The 17,940-nt window shown below is 34.5% G+C and overlaps 2 protein-coding genes and 1 pseudogene across 3 annotated transcripts; 1 reads left to right on the top strand and 2 right to left on the bottom strand.

Moving 5' to 3' along the window:
- Positions 1–3,009: 3,009 nt before the first annotated feature.
- Positions 3,010–4,367, bottom strand: LOC107009100. The gene is made up of 2 exons (XM_015208375.2): positions 4,201–4,367; positions 3,010–3,835 (listed from the first exon to the last, which is right to left on the bottom strand). Exon 2 carries the CDS (start codon positions 3,828–3,830, stop codon positions 3,279–3,281), a length of 552 nt encoding a protein of 183 aa, XP_015063861.1. The 5' UTR covers positions 3,831–3,835; positions 4,201–4,367; the 3' UTR covers positions 3,010–3,278.
- An 815-nt stretch (positions 4,368–5,182) lies between these two features.
- LOC107011783 (multiple RNA-binding domain-containing protein 1) lies at positions 5,183–13,325 on the bottom strand. Of its 2 annotated transcripts, XM_015211427.2 has the most exons (15): positions 13,173–13,325; positions 12,692–12,799; positions 12,216–12,330; positions 11,085–11,797; positions 10,827–10,958; positions 10,545–10,634; positions 10,274–10,397; positions 9,343–9,666; positions 9,009–9,073; positions 8,068–8,230; positions 7,402–7,506; positions 7,183–7,284; positions 6,933–7,103; positions 5,731–5,862; positions 5,183–5,644 (listed from the first exon to the last, which is right to left on the bottom strand). In XM_015211427.2, coding segments are annotated over exons 1-15 (2,517 nt in total). In that variant the 5' UTR covers positions 13,175–13,325; the 3' UTR covers positions 5,183–5,473. The 2 variants fall into 2 exon arrangements, with proteins under 2 accessions (XP_015066913.1, XP_027770607.1); XM_027914806.1 differs by lacking the exons at positions 12,692–12,799; positions 13,173–13,325 and having other exon boundaries at positions 11,085–11,801.
- Positions 13,326–14,141: 816 nt separating this feature from the next.
- LOC107009381 lies at positions 14,142–17,217 on the top strand (annotated as a pseudogene).
- Positions 17,218–17,940: the final 723 nt, after the last annotated feature.

Raw genomic sequence — 17,940 nt, 5'->3', positions numbered from 1 at the left:
TCAATTCTAAAAGGGATAAAAGGTCATTTTGTATTTATAATATGTGGTTCCTATAATTTATACTAATTTAAATAAATCTCTTAAGAGTTAATTACGTTATTTTTCGGCTCTTTTCCAAATTAAGAAAATCCCTAAAGATTATGGATTTTGGATACAGCGCTGGACTTTCGGATAGAGTACTGGACTTTCAGATATATCAGAGACATCCGGATACAATGGGAACTGAGAGGAGGATATAGATATATCAGCAAGAGGCGCTTGATGTATCCGAGAGGAAATTTGTGAATCTTTTAGATGGTAATTTTTTTTTATAGATATTATATTAAAATAAGAGGTGTATTTTAAGTAATTTTTCCTTATTAAAAAGTTTGGGAAGATTTAAGAATCATAATTATTGCAAGTTTGAAGCAATAGGTCTTGGAATTATTTTATTTTTATTTTTTCAAATAAGACGCCTATGTTACTTTATTTGTTCCAAATTATAGAAATAGTGTTTGATCGATTCAAAATTTAACACCTATTTGGCTGACATAAAAAATTTAAGTTGGAAGTAAAAGTTAAAAATAAGTTAGAATTGTGCTTAAACTAAAATTTTACTTGAAAATAGAAGGCATTACAAGAATTGGTGAGTGAAAATTGTTGTTTTAGTAGATCTCAAGCCTTCTTAATATTTGGAAAGAAAGCTTCTTGATGTATGTATTTTTGTGATCTTCGTAATGAAAACTTTTTAGTATATAGTTGTGGAATGAAGAAAAAACTTATTTGATTCGATTCGACTCGATTCGGACTAGTCCTTGACGGAACACTCATTCACTGAAACCTGCTAACCACAACTTAAGTTCTATGACATTTCATAGAAACTTTGATGCAAGTCATGCTGCCAACATAAAATTTAGCTTACGCACAATATGCAAAGACCGCCATGTACTTGTGCACAAACATCTGTCTAAGATTCAAAGTATGGCAGCCAGAAATCCACCACTATGCTACAAAAGTTATACCATTATATTAGGATTTTCACGTCTGAGCTCAGCAGTACAAGCTACACTTCAAAGATCTACACTTTTCAACAACTATAACCATCTCTAAATATAGAATACCACACATTTTATGTACAACTACATAAAGAGGCTACACCAACTTGAATTATGGGGTCTTATTTTTCAATATCAATCAATACTACTGAGACCAAGTTCCTAATGTGTTAGTTAAATGCAAAAGAAGTTAACCTATCCTACAAATATTGAACTTGGAAGTTCTCTACTATGAAATAAGAGCTTCACAAATTCAAAATTGCAGAAGACAGCAGTTGCGTTTTACCAGGACGCCTCTGTGAGCAATCCAGTATTTCCAAAGCCTAGCCCAAGGTCACATTGTCCAAAGGCATTTTCATAGCAGTGTAGTGAGAAAATGACAAAAAAGTCCCTTGTGTTTGGGGGTCACATTGGACAGTAATAGTCCTTTATGTTCCTGAGAAACACATCAACTGTTTAAACTGAAGAAACCATGGGAAAATTTTTCTTCAATTCATACCTTATGAAGAACCTCCCAAAAGAACAAGCTGAATCAGACCAGATCAGCACCAGAAAACAAGCACAGAGGCCGACAACAAAATTAAAAATCAGATAATTGGGAGAAGAGAAGTCCACCCTGACGGTTTCTCTAATTTAAATGATTTCACACGTACATTTTTAAATATAGTGGAGACCAAAATTGCTCAGTTTTGGTTGGGTAGTACCAAGGACTGCCCTCTTGTTAAAAGATGAGAAGGTGAAGTAAATGCAGAAGAGGAAGATCAGCTAGCATTGGAAAGACAAAGGAATGGAATTCTCTCAGTTGGTTCATGTTACAGTGGAGCTAAACAAGGATATGGAAAGCAATATCACTTGCCTTAGCATCAGATGTGGAAAAGTAAAGCCCCCATATTAAGTAGCATGTTTCATGTGGCTTCTTAAACAACAATGGTTGCCTAACCCAATGCAATCTACTGTGAAGGGTATGATAATATTTAGCAGATGATATTTGTGTAATAAGGAGGCCATGAACTGCACAATGGCTAGACAACTCTAGAACTTATGCAATATACCATTTGTAATGCCTAAAACAGTGAAGGAATTGTTGTCCACTTGGGGCATAGAAGGATTAGAAAACACCAAAAAGAACATGGATCACACTGGGCAGCTTGTATCCGTAGAATCTTTTGGGGAGTAAGGAACTGTATTTTATTTAAAGAGAATCCGTAGTTGTTAAAGTTCAGATGTCTGTGGTTTTTGGCTTTAGGTGCAACATTCAAGATGTAAAGGATGAAGACAGCAGACTAGACTATACCAATTCACTATAGGAATAAGTTTCATGGTACAATGGGATCCCTTCTTTGTTTTGTTTTTATATAGGGGATCCCAGATCATGTAGTAACAAGCAACTGTCTTAGTGCTTGGTTGTTTTCACTTATAAAATATGGCAAAACATAAAGGACTAAATTTCTCAGGTGTTTACTTAAAGGACTATATGAAACCTTGATGAAAAAGGATTACTTAAAACCAACGCCAAACATAATGGACAGTTTGTCATTTTCTCCATTTGCCAGCTTGTATATCAATCAACTTCTGCCTCATGTTTTTCCAAATGTTATTTGCTTTACCAACCATACAAAACTGGTAGATTCTGTACTTCCCTCACATGATTTAATCCGATCAAAATCAACAAGCACCACAATATCTTACAATCTAAAGAAAGCATGTGATCTTTGAGAGTTGCAAATCAAAAGGTGTACCCACTGATGTCAAAATCAACATTATTAAACACAAGCAAAATCTATATTCAACATCATTTAACACAAGCAAATTTACCTCACATGATTCAAGCTTGCTAAACTTAACAAGAACTTAAATATACTACATTCGAATGAAACAAACCACATTAAAGACTGACAAAGTAGAACACATAAGCCAAGACCATGTACAAGATTTACAAGATAGAACACATAAGCATATAATGTCTCTATGGTAATAGCGGTCCAACAGAGATTTTCCATTGATAAGAAGAAAATAAGCATGTTATTATCAACAACACTGACATATGAGATCAAAAACTCAATTGCAAGTACGGACGATAAGAAAAGAATCAGAAATGACCTCAATATTTCATCAAAGCAGATGACGATTTAGCAACGACAATAGCACTCTTAACCATCTATATCAGGTTCTAAAACAGCAACTATGTAGGAAACAGAAGGTAAAAACCTAAACTAAAATCAACACAATTACATGTCTGAAGCCTCATGGTTCAACTGTATTACCAAGCACAAAAGAAAATGCTTCACGAACTGGTGGATACTCAACAAGTGCAATTTCCGTAGCATATCCAGCAACAGGTAATTTCAGATCCCTCAAAACAGTGAATGCCTCGCCCATACGAGTTTTAGGCACTTCGTCAGCTACTGGGCAATAAGGAATCCATGTATCAGGACGATGCTCCTCCGCAATCTCAATGCCCTCCTTTTTCATAGCATCATACAGTTGTGAGTGGAACTGAAGGAGAGACAAAGTTGGAGTTGGGGCAAGAAATAGAACATTGTCGTCACTTGGGAGGCTTCCAATTGAACCAAACGACAGAGGCAATGATTCTTGCTTGGACGAAAAATTCTTTACAACGTTCTCAATCTTCGATGGATCAAGAAATGGACTCGAGAAGAGGGTAATGTGAGGTCTAGACTCAATTTCAATAAGCTGAGTACTAATCTGGCGCCGAGCCAATACATTCCAGGCTTTCAAGACCTGGTTTTCAAGTGCAGGATCAAAGTAGAGCTCAATTGCGTAACCTTGCGACATTGCCTCTATCAAGATTCAGAACAAACACAAAAATAAATCAAGAAATCACTAAAAATAAACAGTATCACAAACTTTCACCAAGTAACAAGGAAGACCCCAATGGTACACTATGAGCAGAATTAAAGAAAACGAATAAAGCTAGTAATTCTAACAAAGCAACAACGTATAACATCAACTACAGTAAAGTAAAATCATCAAATACTAAAACCCAGAAAAATGAATAGGGATCTCATATACAGAAGAAGAAATAACGAAGAGAAATACACTAAAAAAGTAAATCCACACAGAAAGAATCACGAAACTTAACAATATGAATAAAAAGATTAAAACCCTAAAGAAACCAGAGAATTAGGTGAAAATTGAGACATACCCAGTTGAAAGAAGAGGCAGAAGGACCGGAAATGCAACCCAATTTAGACAAATGATGAACAAATGAATCGCCCCAAAACAGTAGTAGAAAGTAGAGGTTCTTGAGACAAAGAGAAACAATTCTTTTTCTTGAAATTATTTGGGCTACAATTCACTTAGCGATTGCAAAATATATACAAGTAGTCAATAAGAAAAGTTAAAAAAAGATGGACGCTATAAATATTTTTTAATTTTCTCGTGTTATAATTCTTTTTTCTCTCTATCCAAATCAATTTTGCAGCGTCGGCTCTTCACTTTATAATGTTTTACTAGATTACATATTATTAATAATAATCTTAGAACAATTAATTCTTCTTCCTTACCGAACTAATAAGCCACATTTTTTTATCAAAACTAATTATCTGAGTCTAAATAGATATCTAATATCAAGATTTATATGGTACAATATGAATATCAAAATGCATTATAATCTAAATACTTAATAAGTAAAGATTATTTATTTATCAACGTCCAAATATACGTTATTTTTTTAACAAAACACCTAATAAATATAAATTCATCTAATATTATATCTATAAAATATTTTAATTTATTTTCTGATTATTGATTGTGAATGTCAACCAAGACTAGTATTGACTAATGATAATGTAGTGACTATTAAGTATTAACCGGTGGTGATAATAATTGATGGCTGGTGATCATTTGTGAAGACAAATAGGTGTTGAAAAGGGAAAAAAATGCTACTATTCAAAGCGTCAACACTAATTTGTCCTTTTTTATTTAAATCTTCCCTTCCATTTTTCTTATATAATGAATCAAAAAATTTGGACTCGAATTAACCTATTGTCCATGTTTTCACACTGTACTATACAAAAGGGTTTATAAATATTTTTTGATTAAAATAATACAGAAGAAACATCCAAAGAATTCAACTTTGTTTACCTACTTTGATATTTTGTCACAATCTGACTGGAAAATTTTCATAAACTACAAACTGAAGAGGATGTAAAAACATTACATTAATAAACAAAACTGCAACACTCAGTTCTGGGTAGATCTTATCCCAAATAAAAAATGGCTAATTTAGTATACAAAGAGAACTATCAAGTCCCACCACATTGATTGTGAAATGATTAAACAAGTTCTGGTCTTAGAGCTATTTGCTACAAAGACTGCAGAATTAGTAGCTTTTAACCTATACAGGGCAACTGATTGGGGATAAAAGAGAGAAAAAACTCATCCTCATGTTACATGTGACTGAGTTGTGAAGAGTATTAATCAGCAATTCGCCCGAATTTAGAACTCCCATCATCCAGTACAGCCATTTGCTTTCTCTTTTTTGATAATTTAGTAGTTTGAAACCCATTTTGCTCAGTAGTAAACTGTGCAGCTGTGCGAGCACGTAATTCCTCTAGGCTCTCACCTTCCTTGGCTCTCTCCAGAACCTGAGAAGTAAACATACACATAACATATTATTTGGTGATATTTAGCTAGGCTATATACAATGCCTGAGAATTGCAAGATCACATACCAAATGGCGCCCATACAAGTGAGTATTGGATAGAGCTTCAATGGCGTTCTTTGCCTCTTGCTTCGTGACAAACTCTACAAATGCAAATCCTCTATGGTTCCCAAACCTCATTGGCAGCCTTAAACTCTTAATCTGTAGGATGAATTTGATTTTGAGGTCAACGGAAAAGACATTGAGATAAATAGATATGTGAAAACATGATTGACAAATGCAAAAAAAAAAAACATACACGTCAGACTTTCAAGCGACCAAATCATCATAATTTTTTTTTCTAGACCTAGCTCCTAGTGGCTAGATCATCTGCTAATTACCATGCACCATTCTGTCTAAATCAACATCTTTCAGACACATGATTTCCAAAACACATTCCACTATCGCTGGATCCTCGAACAAAAGCATTTACAGAATGGAGAATCTTAAATACTCACCTAAATCTCGATAAAACAGTTTACCAAGAAAAGTAGAAGTATGGCTGAAATAAGACCTTATAGTTTAATCTGTTTTTTTTCCAATCAAAAAATAATACAGCAAAAAGAACATGTAGTGTCCAAAAGGGTTCTGGAACGATCAAGAGCCAAGGATCATATGATTGCAAATCTTTTTCAGCTGGCTCTCAAGATTTGAGCCAAAAGGCAAGGGTGTAATCTTTTCCTGAGTCTAGCTTCATGTAAAAATGCCATCATTATGCCTATTATAACTAGAATAAGAACACAACCTTAAAGCCAATTTAGTTATCCACAAAGTATACGTCATTTGTGGCTACTAAGCCACGTCCACATCCTTCCCCAGTTCTCCCCCTCTTTATCCACCCTCATCTTTTCCCATCCCTCTTCTGTTTCTTCTTATATCATATCCAAGGCTAACATCATACCTCATCTTTTCACCACCCCTCATCTGGAGGTCTGGGTAAACTGACGCAGATACCACCATTTTAAAATATTAGCAACAATAATTAATCAGGTGAAATTCAGTTTTCACGATTCAGACCAACAGATCATCAGCATAAGTGCAACTTTATGAGTTCCACACAAAAAAGTCTCACGTGGAATCAAAATGAAACTGTACAGGATATCATGCATGCTCGTGCCTCGCAGACATATTAATCCTCAACTACCTTTGGCGCTTCCAGCACAGGGAAACCTAGTATCACCTTTTTTACTACATAGTATCACCCTATGTTACCAATAGTTAAGAGAATGTACCTGCCCGAATGGACTGAATAATTGCCTGAGATCCTTTTCAGTTGCCTCAAAAGCAACATTCCTAACAAGCAACTTAGTTGAACTCTTGTCATTCTCAGCTCTCTTTGGTAATTGGTCCTTCTTAGTGTGACAAAGTTGCAATATAAGTGCATGGCCATCCAAAACAGTTCCCTGAATGACAAGAGGGAAGTTGGAAAATTAGTTATAAGAGCCTGAAAAGTATAGACAGAGTTCAAATCAGAAAGCTTACCTGCAAATCCTTGCAAACGTTGATTGCTGTATCAACAGAATCAAACTCAACGAATCCAAAACCCATAGAGACATTTTTTCCATTCTTTACATGCTTCTTCACCTTCACAGAATAATATTAATAGGTGTTGGATGAAGAGGAGTTATTTTCTCATGCAGCAAGAAGGAAATACTGTGCTCAGATAGTAAAAGTCTCAGATTTCTAGCTAAAAGAACTTACCCTCACACTTAATATTCGTCCATCCTTTATGTGATCGGTGAAATGCTTTTTTAAGCTCTCATCCAACGTCTTGAAATTTAGGTTCTTGACATACAGTGATCGTGACTGGAAAGATGGCAAACAAGAATGTCAATTGGTTAATGAAAGAGTAAACAAACATGGGAAATCAAGGCTGCTAGAACAAACCAAGAGGCAACAAGGAATTCTAAAACTGCATTGCTATTCCCTACACTTATTTCCAATAACAGAACTCTTTTTGTTTTCAGTGCCAGGGAATAGAATGATTCTTTGGTGATAGTGGCGCAACTGAACCAGCATGCAATGAGTATTCAATAGTCTGCTGATACCAAGAGTAAGGATCATATTTACGAATAATTTATTTCCGATTTTCTGTGAACCTATCTCTTTCTCCCAATGCTTGACTTACAGACTATCAGCCATAATCCATCAAAAACCACTTTGATTCATATGCAGGCCCTAGTTGCTTACCAATTAACTAAAAACTTGAATATATATGTAAGACTTAGTTTAAGAATTTGTAACATATTCCACATTTTTGTGCAGCAAAAACATCTCAGTCCCAAGCTAGTTGGGTCAAGAATCCTCACTAAAATGCCAATCCATTCAAGCTGTCTCTGAACAACATAAGTTTTGCAGTTCATATACCTCAACTCTATCAGGATCAACATCTGGATCCGTTACTCCTTCCACTTGTTGCTCTAGCAGCGCTCTCTTTGCATCATCTTCACCAACAACAAGAGCATTTTTTGAATCACTTGGTTGATCAAGAATATTTCCAGGAGCCCACTCCAAATAAAGGGGAGTGTCCCTGCATTAGGACCAAAGGGGAAAAAGTTACTTCACAATTCCGAACTTACAGAACTCTATCAAAATAATTGAATATGAAACACAGCAAAAATGATATATGCTAGAAAGAACAAAAGGCGAACTAGGAGAAATCTCAATCTTGCAAAATATAAAACTGAAAGGCATTTTCTAAAGCAAGACACCAGAAAGCAAAAAGGAACTCTTTCCCCATTTCTCAAGGACTTTCAATTATCTAAAGCAAAATTAAAGATAATGTAATTCCTTTCTTCTCCTTCCACGGCTTCTTTCTAATTTTGAGTCTTCTCTAAGTAACATGAACTGAGCTCAATAAATTGCATCTTGTTTCGAGAATACAAGGGATGACAGTGACAAAGGAACTATTGGAGTTGGAGTGAGAAACAGTAAGATTTAGATTGGGGATATTTGACTTAACACCATTCAACAGAGGTGGAGCAAGAAAGAAATAAGGTGGAAGGCAAAACAGGGTTAAGAAAATTAAGTCGTGGAATATTACATGTCAGGCACAATATTTCACCTCCCAATGCAAATCTAGTAGTTTCATGGGAAGGGGCATTTATTCCACTTCAGAAAAGACGAAGAAGTAATAGGACCCTCGCAAAGTTTAAGTAATTGAAAATTCACAATTGATTGAGGGGTATTTATAATCTTACTTTGTCATCGATCATGACATGAAATTTTGACTCTACATATACTGCTACTTGTTCAACTAAGAAAATCACCTTTCTTATTGAAGGTAAGAAATGGATGTATACACTTACTTGTAACGTTTGTATGCTAGACCCCGGAAAGCTGAACGTGCTTCTGCCGGTTCTAGGAAGACAACCTGATTGTTAATAATAACAGAAACAGCAAACAATCTTGTTATGTCAGACCAATTCCCGTATACTCACATCAACAGAATCATAATCTATAAGTATCATTTTCAAAAAATAATCTATTAGTATCAAACTAGAATTTTTTTCAGATACTGAGCTTGAAGGAAGGGAGTGACTACCACCTTATTGGAGGAAAAAGTCATAAAGCGGATAGATAACCATTACAGTTCAAGAATAGTCATTTCAAGCCAAAGGCTTCAAAGATAAAAGCACATACCAAAGCTAAAGTTTTGGTAGGAGGAAGAACAATCTTATCCAGGCTCCCAAACTTCCCAAACATATTTGCAAGTTCACCTTCTGATGAACCATAAGGCAAGTTCTTAACTAAAATAACGTGATTGCTTCGTTTCTCCCCATCAGTGTTTCCAGCAGCATATTCTTCCAATGAAACAATATTAACTCCAGCTTTTGCAAGAGCCTTTTTTGTCTCCGCTATCACTTGAGTCTCGCCCAATGCTATACGTACAGCAAGATCATCAGCTTCTCTATCAAGAAGATCACTTTTACTCACACCAAATTTTCTTGCAATATTTTCAACAACCTAAAATATTTCGAAGAACAGACGGAGATCAATTTACATTCGAGAAGAATATCAAAATATGATACAGTATGATGCATACTCAACCTAAAAGCAAAGTAATTAAAGATCCTGAAGAATTTCAGAAATTGATCAGAGAAGTAGTAAGATAGCTTAAAAAAATTTGAACTACCAAATCATCTTACAAGAAGAATAATGTAAAAACTAAAATAACTACAATCTGATCAAATGTAAACAAGATAAACCCAGTTTATTACGGCAAACATCAAAGATCTTTAAAATTTTCTGTCCATATCCCCTTCCACCCTCACCCCCAAACAAAAAAAACAACAAAGCATCCACCGCTAATTTGTACAATGTTTGGTTGGGCTAGGGGATATTTAATCTCCACAAAAAGATCCTCATCAAGTCGAATGTTTGGTTGTTAGTTAAATGTTTTCCTAAAAAGATGTGTTTCATGTTACAAGTTACAAGAACACCGAAAATCAAGGAGCATCCTGACTAATATGTAGACATGCAGAAGCACAATAAAATCACCAGTTGATCTTACTCTTTCTAGCAAACAGAAAAAAGATGGATATAAACTTATAATATTTGACAGTGTACATACAGTGTCTGGCCGCATAAACAGAGTATTCCAAGATTGTGTATTTCCACTAGCTTCAGATGCCTTCTTTTCCTCTTGTCTCTTCTGCTTAAATGTGTTTGATGATTGCTTGGTATTAGCAATTGTCCTACAGATTAATAGATGACCAATCTTATTAAAGCATGGTAGATCCCATATTAAGAAGAAAAAAGAGAGAGCTTCTCTCACATAAATGTAATAAGCAAATGGTCTCAATGGATATGAACATTAAAGTGAGTAGGAGAAAACCACTTACTCTGCCTTCTCTGGAGAAATTTTCTGCTTCGCTGGCATAACATGAAGTAATCGTCCTTGAAAGATTGAACTGTCCAGCTCTGCTAATGCCCTGGAAGAAACAATAAATGAACAACAGCACTGTGAACAAGCAAAATAGACATTTATATATATATATATATATATATATATAGACAGAGACACACACACACACACATAATGCATAGAACTCATGTATATCAGTGTGCTTCTGGCAGGTTAAAGTGCAGTAGCTTAGAATTTGGATATGATGATTGACAGGTACCTAGCAGCAGATTCTGGTAATGGATAGAGAACATATGCAATTCCTTTGGACCGCTTTGTATCTTTGTCAACAACAATATGAACCTGTGAGACATTGCCAAATGCTCTAAAGTGTTCTTCCAGCTCCTCTTCCCTGAATCATAAACCCATCAGTTTAACAAGAACATGTATTAGGTTCATTAAAGTCATAAAACAGTGCAACATATTGAGTTGACTAAATCGCCCAAAAAAAGGAAAAAGAAGAACGAAGATGTATTACGTAGTGGTGTATGGAAGATTACGAACAAATAATCGTCCGCTCTCCAGATCTTCTTCTTTTTCATCCTTAACACTTGATGAAGGGTCAACAAGCTCAAGCGCCTCATTGTTAGATCTGGTGAGACCATCACTCAAAAATTCCTCTGTATCATCAGGTTCAAGGATATTACCAGCATTTGCATCTTCACTGCTTTTGTCACTTTCATTATCACTACCATCGTCTTCACTACTTTCTGAATCAGACCAATCTTTCCTCACTCTACTTTTGAAATAATCCGTATCGGTCATAACTTCATCATTACGGGAGCTGCCAGGTTTCTCAGATTTTTCACTATCTGACAGAGGTTTCTTTTTTTTAATAACCTCGTCCAACTCAGAGTCATCAGTATCCACTTTTTCCTGGCTAGTTTCTTTTTTCAGGTATTGCTCATCACCATCCTTTTTACTTCGGGCAAGAGACGGAGCTGTTAATGCATCATTTGCCCACAACTTTGACTTACTCCGAGGCTGCATAACTTCAAGGAACTCTTGAAGCTGAGGATCCTCATCCTTACTCTCCTGTTTACTATTTTTTTTGTCGCCTTTTAAACCTGCAGACTTGGAACTTTTGTTTACTTTTGCATTCTCATCTTCATTTGTCAATATCTCTTGTTTCTTCAAAGTGTGCCTGCTCCATGGACGAGGGATATTTGGATCCCCAATTCTCCTAGCAATCTGGCTATATGAAAATGAATTTCATGTGTCATTCAAGCACATCACCAATAAATGGCTACTCTCTTATAGAAAATAATTATCACAACCTAACAAAGTAAATATTCCTAAGCTTATTAGAAGGTTTTCACTAGTTACTCGGAAATTTTTATATAAAGGTGCCATTTTTTTTGTTCCTATTGTCTCACTGTGCTTAACTTGGCACAGAGTTTAAGAAAGAAAGACTTTTGGAATTCCTGGTCTAACACAAACAATGACAGTGTGGCTATAAATAGGGAAAATTAAAATAAATGTAAAAAGTGAAATTAATTCTAAACATACAAAGAAGACGTTCTACTCATTCAGAATAATGGAATATGGAGAGAGATGCATTTTCTTCTTCCGCAAAGTCTGTATGATAACTGAGGCAGAAAAAACATACCTCACAAATAATGCGACTACTATCCATGAAAGATTTGTCAAAATACTTGATAGCTTCCTCAGCCTCTTGCTCAGTTCGAAATCCTACAAATCCAAACTGCCTACTCTTCCCATCTCTGTTTATCATGACAATCATTCGATGTCAAATATATTTCAAAGTAGTAATAAACATATCCCCAATAGTAATAAAAATATCCCCAAAATATCAATACTACCAAATAGCAACTCGTATATACCATTCAAAATATCAATTGTTGTCTGAACACTGACAACAACTGAAACACATTAATGTTACTATACATCAACAGCGAGTTCTTTACTAACTATGGTTTGCTATATGAATGGTCTATGGTCGATTACTCCATTTTGACCCGTTCAGTCCAACAAATTACGGACTCAGGCATAGAGTTTGTCTACAGCTCACATTACTTTTACAAAGAAAATTAGGAAGAACAAAAAGGAGGAGAGAAACTTAACGAAGTACGCATGAGCTTGGCATCAGTGACTTCCCCTTTCTGAGAGAAAAATTCTCTGAGACGGTCCTCGGCTACATACTTTGGCAAATTCTTCACACACAGACGGGACCTTAAAATACAAAATAAAACATTATAAACATTTAATACTATCCAAGAACACCAACCCCACAAAAAAAAATCAACTCTTCGTAATCCAAATCAAAGTTAAACCACATCGATCAATAATTCCTACAACCCCACCGAGAAAAATTACCAAATCTTGGCGTTCCAAAACAACCAGACAGCATAAACATTAATTCTTAAAACCTGAGCAAGAACTTTCAAGTTATAAAAAGGAAGTATATCCTTAACAAAAATCATCAAGAAGATGCAAGAACTTTCAAGTCTTTGCAATTACAAATCAACCAGAGGTTCAAGAACTCAATTCTTAGTATTCTTTACATTCAAATTTAATTTCTATTTTAGAAAGGCAACATTCTTACATTGTTTTGTTGCCAAAACTCAGCGTCAAACAGCGTATGGTTTTGCTTCAACTAAGCTAAGAGAGATGAAAGACTGCGTTGGCTGTAGGGGTTTAAGCGATAGTATGGTATGGAAAACGGATCCGGGTCGGCGTCGAAAGTAGGGTTCGGCAATTGGGAAAATAAATAAGTTTCTATTTGCTCTATTTTATAGGAGTAAAAAGTACACAAGTACCGAAAAATATTTTTTAAAATAAGAACTAACCCAAATAATTTGGGTAATTTTCTAATGAGACATTATTTACATTATATCACAATTCATTTTTTTAAAGATTTATTCTACCCTACAAATACAAATTATCAATATTTCTCTATTACTATATCCACTATTATATAGTAAGAGGGAAAAAGTAAAAAATATTGGATGGTTTAGTTATTTTAAATTTATTATAGTTGTTTGTAAATTAGGGCTTTTAAAATATACATATTATCTAAAAAATATGTTTGAAATATCATAAAAATAATTGACAACAAATTATAAATTAAAACATATAAAATAATATAAATATTGGGCCTGGACTTGTCCGAACTTTTATATAAGTTCAATTCATATAGTGCGAAACTAAAATCTTAGCGATGAAATAGATATTATTTAAATTCTTAGGTATAGCCTATATAGATAGATATTATTTACAAATTATTGAAAAATTACACTTTAAATTGATTTTTAATTATGTTAAAAGAATATTTTATTAATATTATTTAACATATTTGTTTTTTTAGAGTTTTCAATCTTAAATTTTCATATGATATATTTATGATCACAATATTTTAATTTTTTTTTATAATATTTAATATTTATTTTTATTTTTTAAACTTAAATAAGTTAAAATCATATATATATACATATATATATATATATATATATATATGAAAAACAATTTCGGATGTTGTATTTATATGACCCATCACACCAATCACACCATTAATGGCTGCTTCATAATCATGAGATCGATTCAAAGACTGCGTTTCCTTTATTCACCATCTCTTCTCTCTCGTTTCACTTGCTAATTCTTTGCCTTTCACATCATCGTATTCTTCTTCTTCTTCTCCTCATGCCCAAATAGAACCCACAACAAGCATAACTGCAGCAACTTTTCTGACCCAAGAAGAGCTTACACAAATCAATCTACTAATCCCAAGTTTGTGCTCTTCAAATCACCTCAAAGAAGCTGCTAATCTCATCACAACAGCATTTCTCACAAACCCATCTTTAGAATCAATCTCTGTTTCCATTTTCATTCACAGACTCTCTCTTGAACCCGACCTTACACAACCCATGTACTTCCTCAATCGCCTCAAGTACACCCCAAAGGCTCAATCTTTTCTATTACCCATTTGTAAAATGTTGGTTTCTTTGTATTTTAGGAACAGGGAGGCTAAGAAAGGTTTAAAGATTTTTCATTGGGTGTCCAGGCCTGATTTCCCTTGTCCTGTAGATTATGGATTGTGTGCTATTTTGGTGAACGGGTTTTGCAAGAATGATATGGTTGTGGAGGGGTTGAAGGTTTTGAGGATGATGGTAGTTGGGAATTTGAAGGTCGGGGGTGAGGTTAGGACGTGGGTGTATAGAAGTCTTCTGAGGGAGGCCAGGATTAAGGAGGCTCAAGAACTGAATGGAGGTTTGAAGTGTGTTGAAAATGGGGACAAGGGAAATGAGGAAGTGGTTGCTTTATTGGATAGTATAATCTCAAATTGGATTGAATAGAGAGTTTTTAAGGTAAATTATTTGGCTAATGACTACTATTTGTGGCTAATGCTATGTGGTGTTATTACTTGTGCTACTTTCTTCTTGTTGGAGAAGACTAAAATGAACTGAAAAATGGGCAATTTTACAGCATTTGCATGAATGATTGTGATTGCACTTCTGAATTACAAGCTTCACTCAAGTTTGTAGTGTCAATTTGTCTTCGTAGACTTTGCATTCTTGAATTATCAGTTAAGTTTGTGCAGATATCCTTTGCTTTATTGTGGAGATTATCAACTCATAATGTGATAAACTATTGTTTTTTGCTTCAATGCCCATTCTCAGTAGTTTTTACTGATAGTCATACAGTTCTTGCATAATACTCTACATACCTTTGTTAATACTTCTGTGCCTATTGTGGTGTGGATAGTTGTGTTATACTTATTTGCTCCTCTATTTTGTGCAATTTCAATTTCTCTATCATCAGAGGCTTAATCTTTATAAAATGCTTTATTAGAATGTGTATTTGCACCTAACTGGCTATAAGGCTTAATCTGTTACTTTTGGACCGCACGTGTCTGTTTGATTTACCATTAAGCTTCAAATGTGTTACGTACCTTCAGTATCCTGTCCACTCACTGTATTTGTGTATTTCTTAGTTCTGTTGTTAATTAGATGCACTTATAAGTGCTTGTGAGGTTGTAAACAAGTTAGTTACAGAAGAACATTGTCTCTCTGACCACCATTGTCTGGTTGGTGGCTGGGACCTGGTGGTGTAGGTGATGCTAAAATTGTTTTAAGCAGCAAGACAAGATAGCAGAAATATGCTGCAAAAGTCTTCATATATTTTCTCTAAATGTTTGAGTAGTAGTAACTTATCTAATCCGAAGATCAAGATAATGGAACAAGATTTTGAATCTTGTGGATAAGGGGCAACACTTAGAGATGGGGGTTAATACAGAAGTATGCATAGGTGGTTTGAAAATATGTATAGGAACCAGTAGAAGAGTATGCCTATTATGAATCCTTGCTCGTGTACACAAAGCTTGGAATTTGATAAGACTTGTGTCTTTTATATAGCCTTCTCTTAGTTTCTGTGCATATTTGTGTTCTTAAACGTTTGCACATTAAGCAAAAGACGGACTGGACATTCTCTGGTTTTAAGTTGAATTAGTTGTACAAAAAAGTTTTTTGGATAACTAGCTTCACTTTATGTAATTCAATGTTTGGAGAGATGTGCATTTCTGATGCAGGCTTAAGTTCCTTGTGTCTTTAGCTCCTTCATTTCACACTGAATTGAGACGTCAGTGGTTGTTTTTGTCATCTAGCCACATGGGACCTATCTATGTCGAAGTTGTCACTGGTACCTCTTTGATGTGTGCTAAAGCTGGTTTCTGACCTTTTTTTTTTCTATTTTGCATGGACAAGATCACAAGATCGATATTTTATCAGTTTCTTGATCATGGAGCTGTGACTCAATGGACATCACTTAGCTTATGTTAACCTTCGGTTTCTGTTATAGTTTTAAGAACTTCGAAATGTTGGTTAATGCACTTGTATTTGTTGCTTACTTGAATTTCCTTTTGCTTGTGGTAGATTTTGCGTAAAATGTGGCAGGAGGGCTACTTGTTTTTGTCTGAAGCTACGTGATTTATGAGTCAATTTAGTTCTGAAAGCACTGGTGCCTTTGTTGTTATAGGACCTCTAATTCCTTTTGATTTTTTTTCTCTTCCTTTTGTACAGATATTGTCTTTGGAGGATGTGGCCTAGTTGATGAAGTTGGAGTAAACTCCATGGAAGACTAAGGTTCAAATCTTAAATGGAGGCAACACATCTCTTCCTTCTGCCTAAACCCTGGTGGTAGAGTTATCCGATACCAACAGTACTGAAAGGATAAGGTACCTAGTGGAATAGTCAAGGTGCATACGACCTACTCATGCTCAGTAAGAAGAGAGCAATAAGCATCTCAGGACGAGATCTCCATAGTGTCAATCACTTCAAGTTTGTGATATCTTGTTTTTCTTTGGGGTTCAGCAAGTGCTGCCAACCTGCTATCACACATTATTAATCAGTCTGGGACATGAACATCCTAACTCAGTCATATGCATAGCTGGAGATGAGAGTTACTTTATTGTAATGTTAACTAAGATTGTATCCAGTACATGGTGCTGTTGTTGGCCTTAATTTGTGGCCGTTCGATTAAATTAGTTGACAGGTTGAAGGTCTTTTCTATGTATAACAAAACATCCGAATGTTTTTCCTGGTACCTTACGTGGCTTTCTAGTTGCTAATCTCACGTCATATGGTTATAATTTTGTATATGATAGTATCATATGGCAGGTGCAAATGGTCAAAATTCAGATAATGGTCCTATGCATGTTGTCCAACATTCATATATTTCTCAATCAACTAAGTTTTGGTCCCAAATTAGTTGTATCAATCCTTTGATTTTTTCAGATGATTTATAATTACTTGATTCGAACAATACTTAACTAGGTTTAAGTAAAATTTTATTTGGAAATTCAAGCCTATTAATAAAAATGATGTAATGTAAAGTAATGTTTGATTTAAAATTATGATTTTATTATAGTTATTTCGACGTCATTGATCCCTCTTACCGCCAACATTGATAATTTTTACACAGTGAAAACAAAGTCAGACACATTTTAAAATATTTATTTTGCTAAATTTCTTTATCATACCGTTTCCATAAAGATAAAAGAATATATATCATATCATATATTACTAAAAGCATGAACAAAAAAGTTGAAAGTTAAATTACGATTTTACCCCTTCTATAAATTAAATTGTTATAAAATATTTCAATATTTGATTGTATAAATTTAATTAAATGTTGATGACTTTTAGACTTCCTAAGATCAATATCTAATTAAATATCTAATTTATTGATATTTATCATCTATAATCTATATGTATATAATAATTATTTTTTTAAAAAAAAATCTTTACCTAAATTTCTTTATTTTTCCTCTTCTTATAACTTTTTTCTTAACCCCTCTCATGAATAATATAATTGATGTG

The sequence above is a fragment of the Solanum pennellii genome, chromosome 2 (genome assembly GCF_001406875.1).
Source record: "Solanum pennellii chromosome 2, SPENNV200".
In the NCBI taxonomy this organism is placed as follows: Eukaryota; Viridiplantae; Streptophyta; class Magnoliopsida; order Solanales; family Solanaceae; genus Solanum; species Solanum pennellii.
The sequence above is the reverse complement of the archived record's forward strand: the minus strand, read 5'-3'. Positions and strand labels throughout refer to the sequence as shown.

Coding starts and splice junctions, on each gene's coding strand:
- LOC107011783 (XM_015211427.2), bottom strand. Junction 10,635..10,826: donor TTACCAGAATCTGCTGCTAG/GTACCTGTCAAT, acceptor TGTTTCTTCCAG/GGCATTAGCAGAGCTGGACA. Junction 9,074..9,342: donor CTACCAAAACTTTAGCTTTG/GTATGTGCTTTT, acceptor ATTAACAATCAG/GTTGTCTTCCTAGAACCGGC.
- LOC107009100 (XM_015208375.2), bottom strand. CDS start 3,830: ATGTCGCAAGGTTACGCAATTGAGCTCTACTTTGATCCTGCACTTGAA.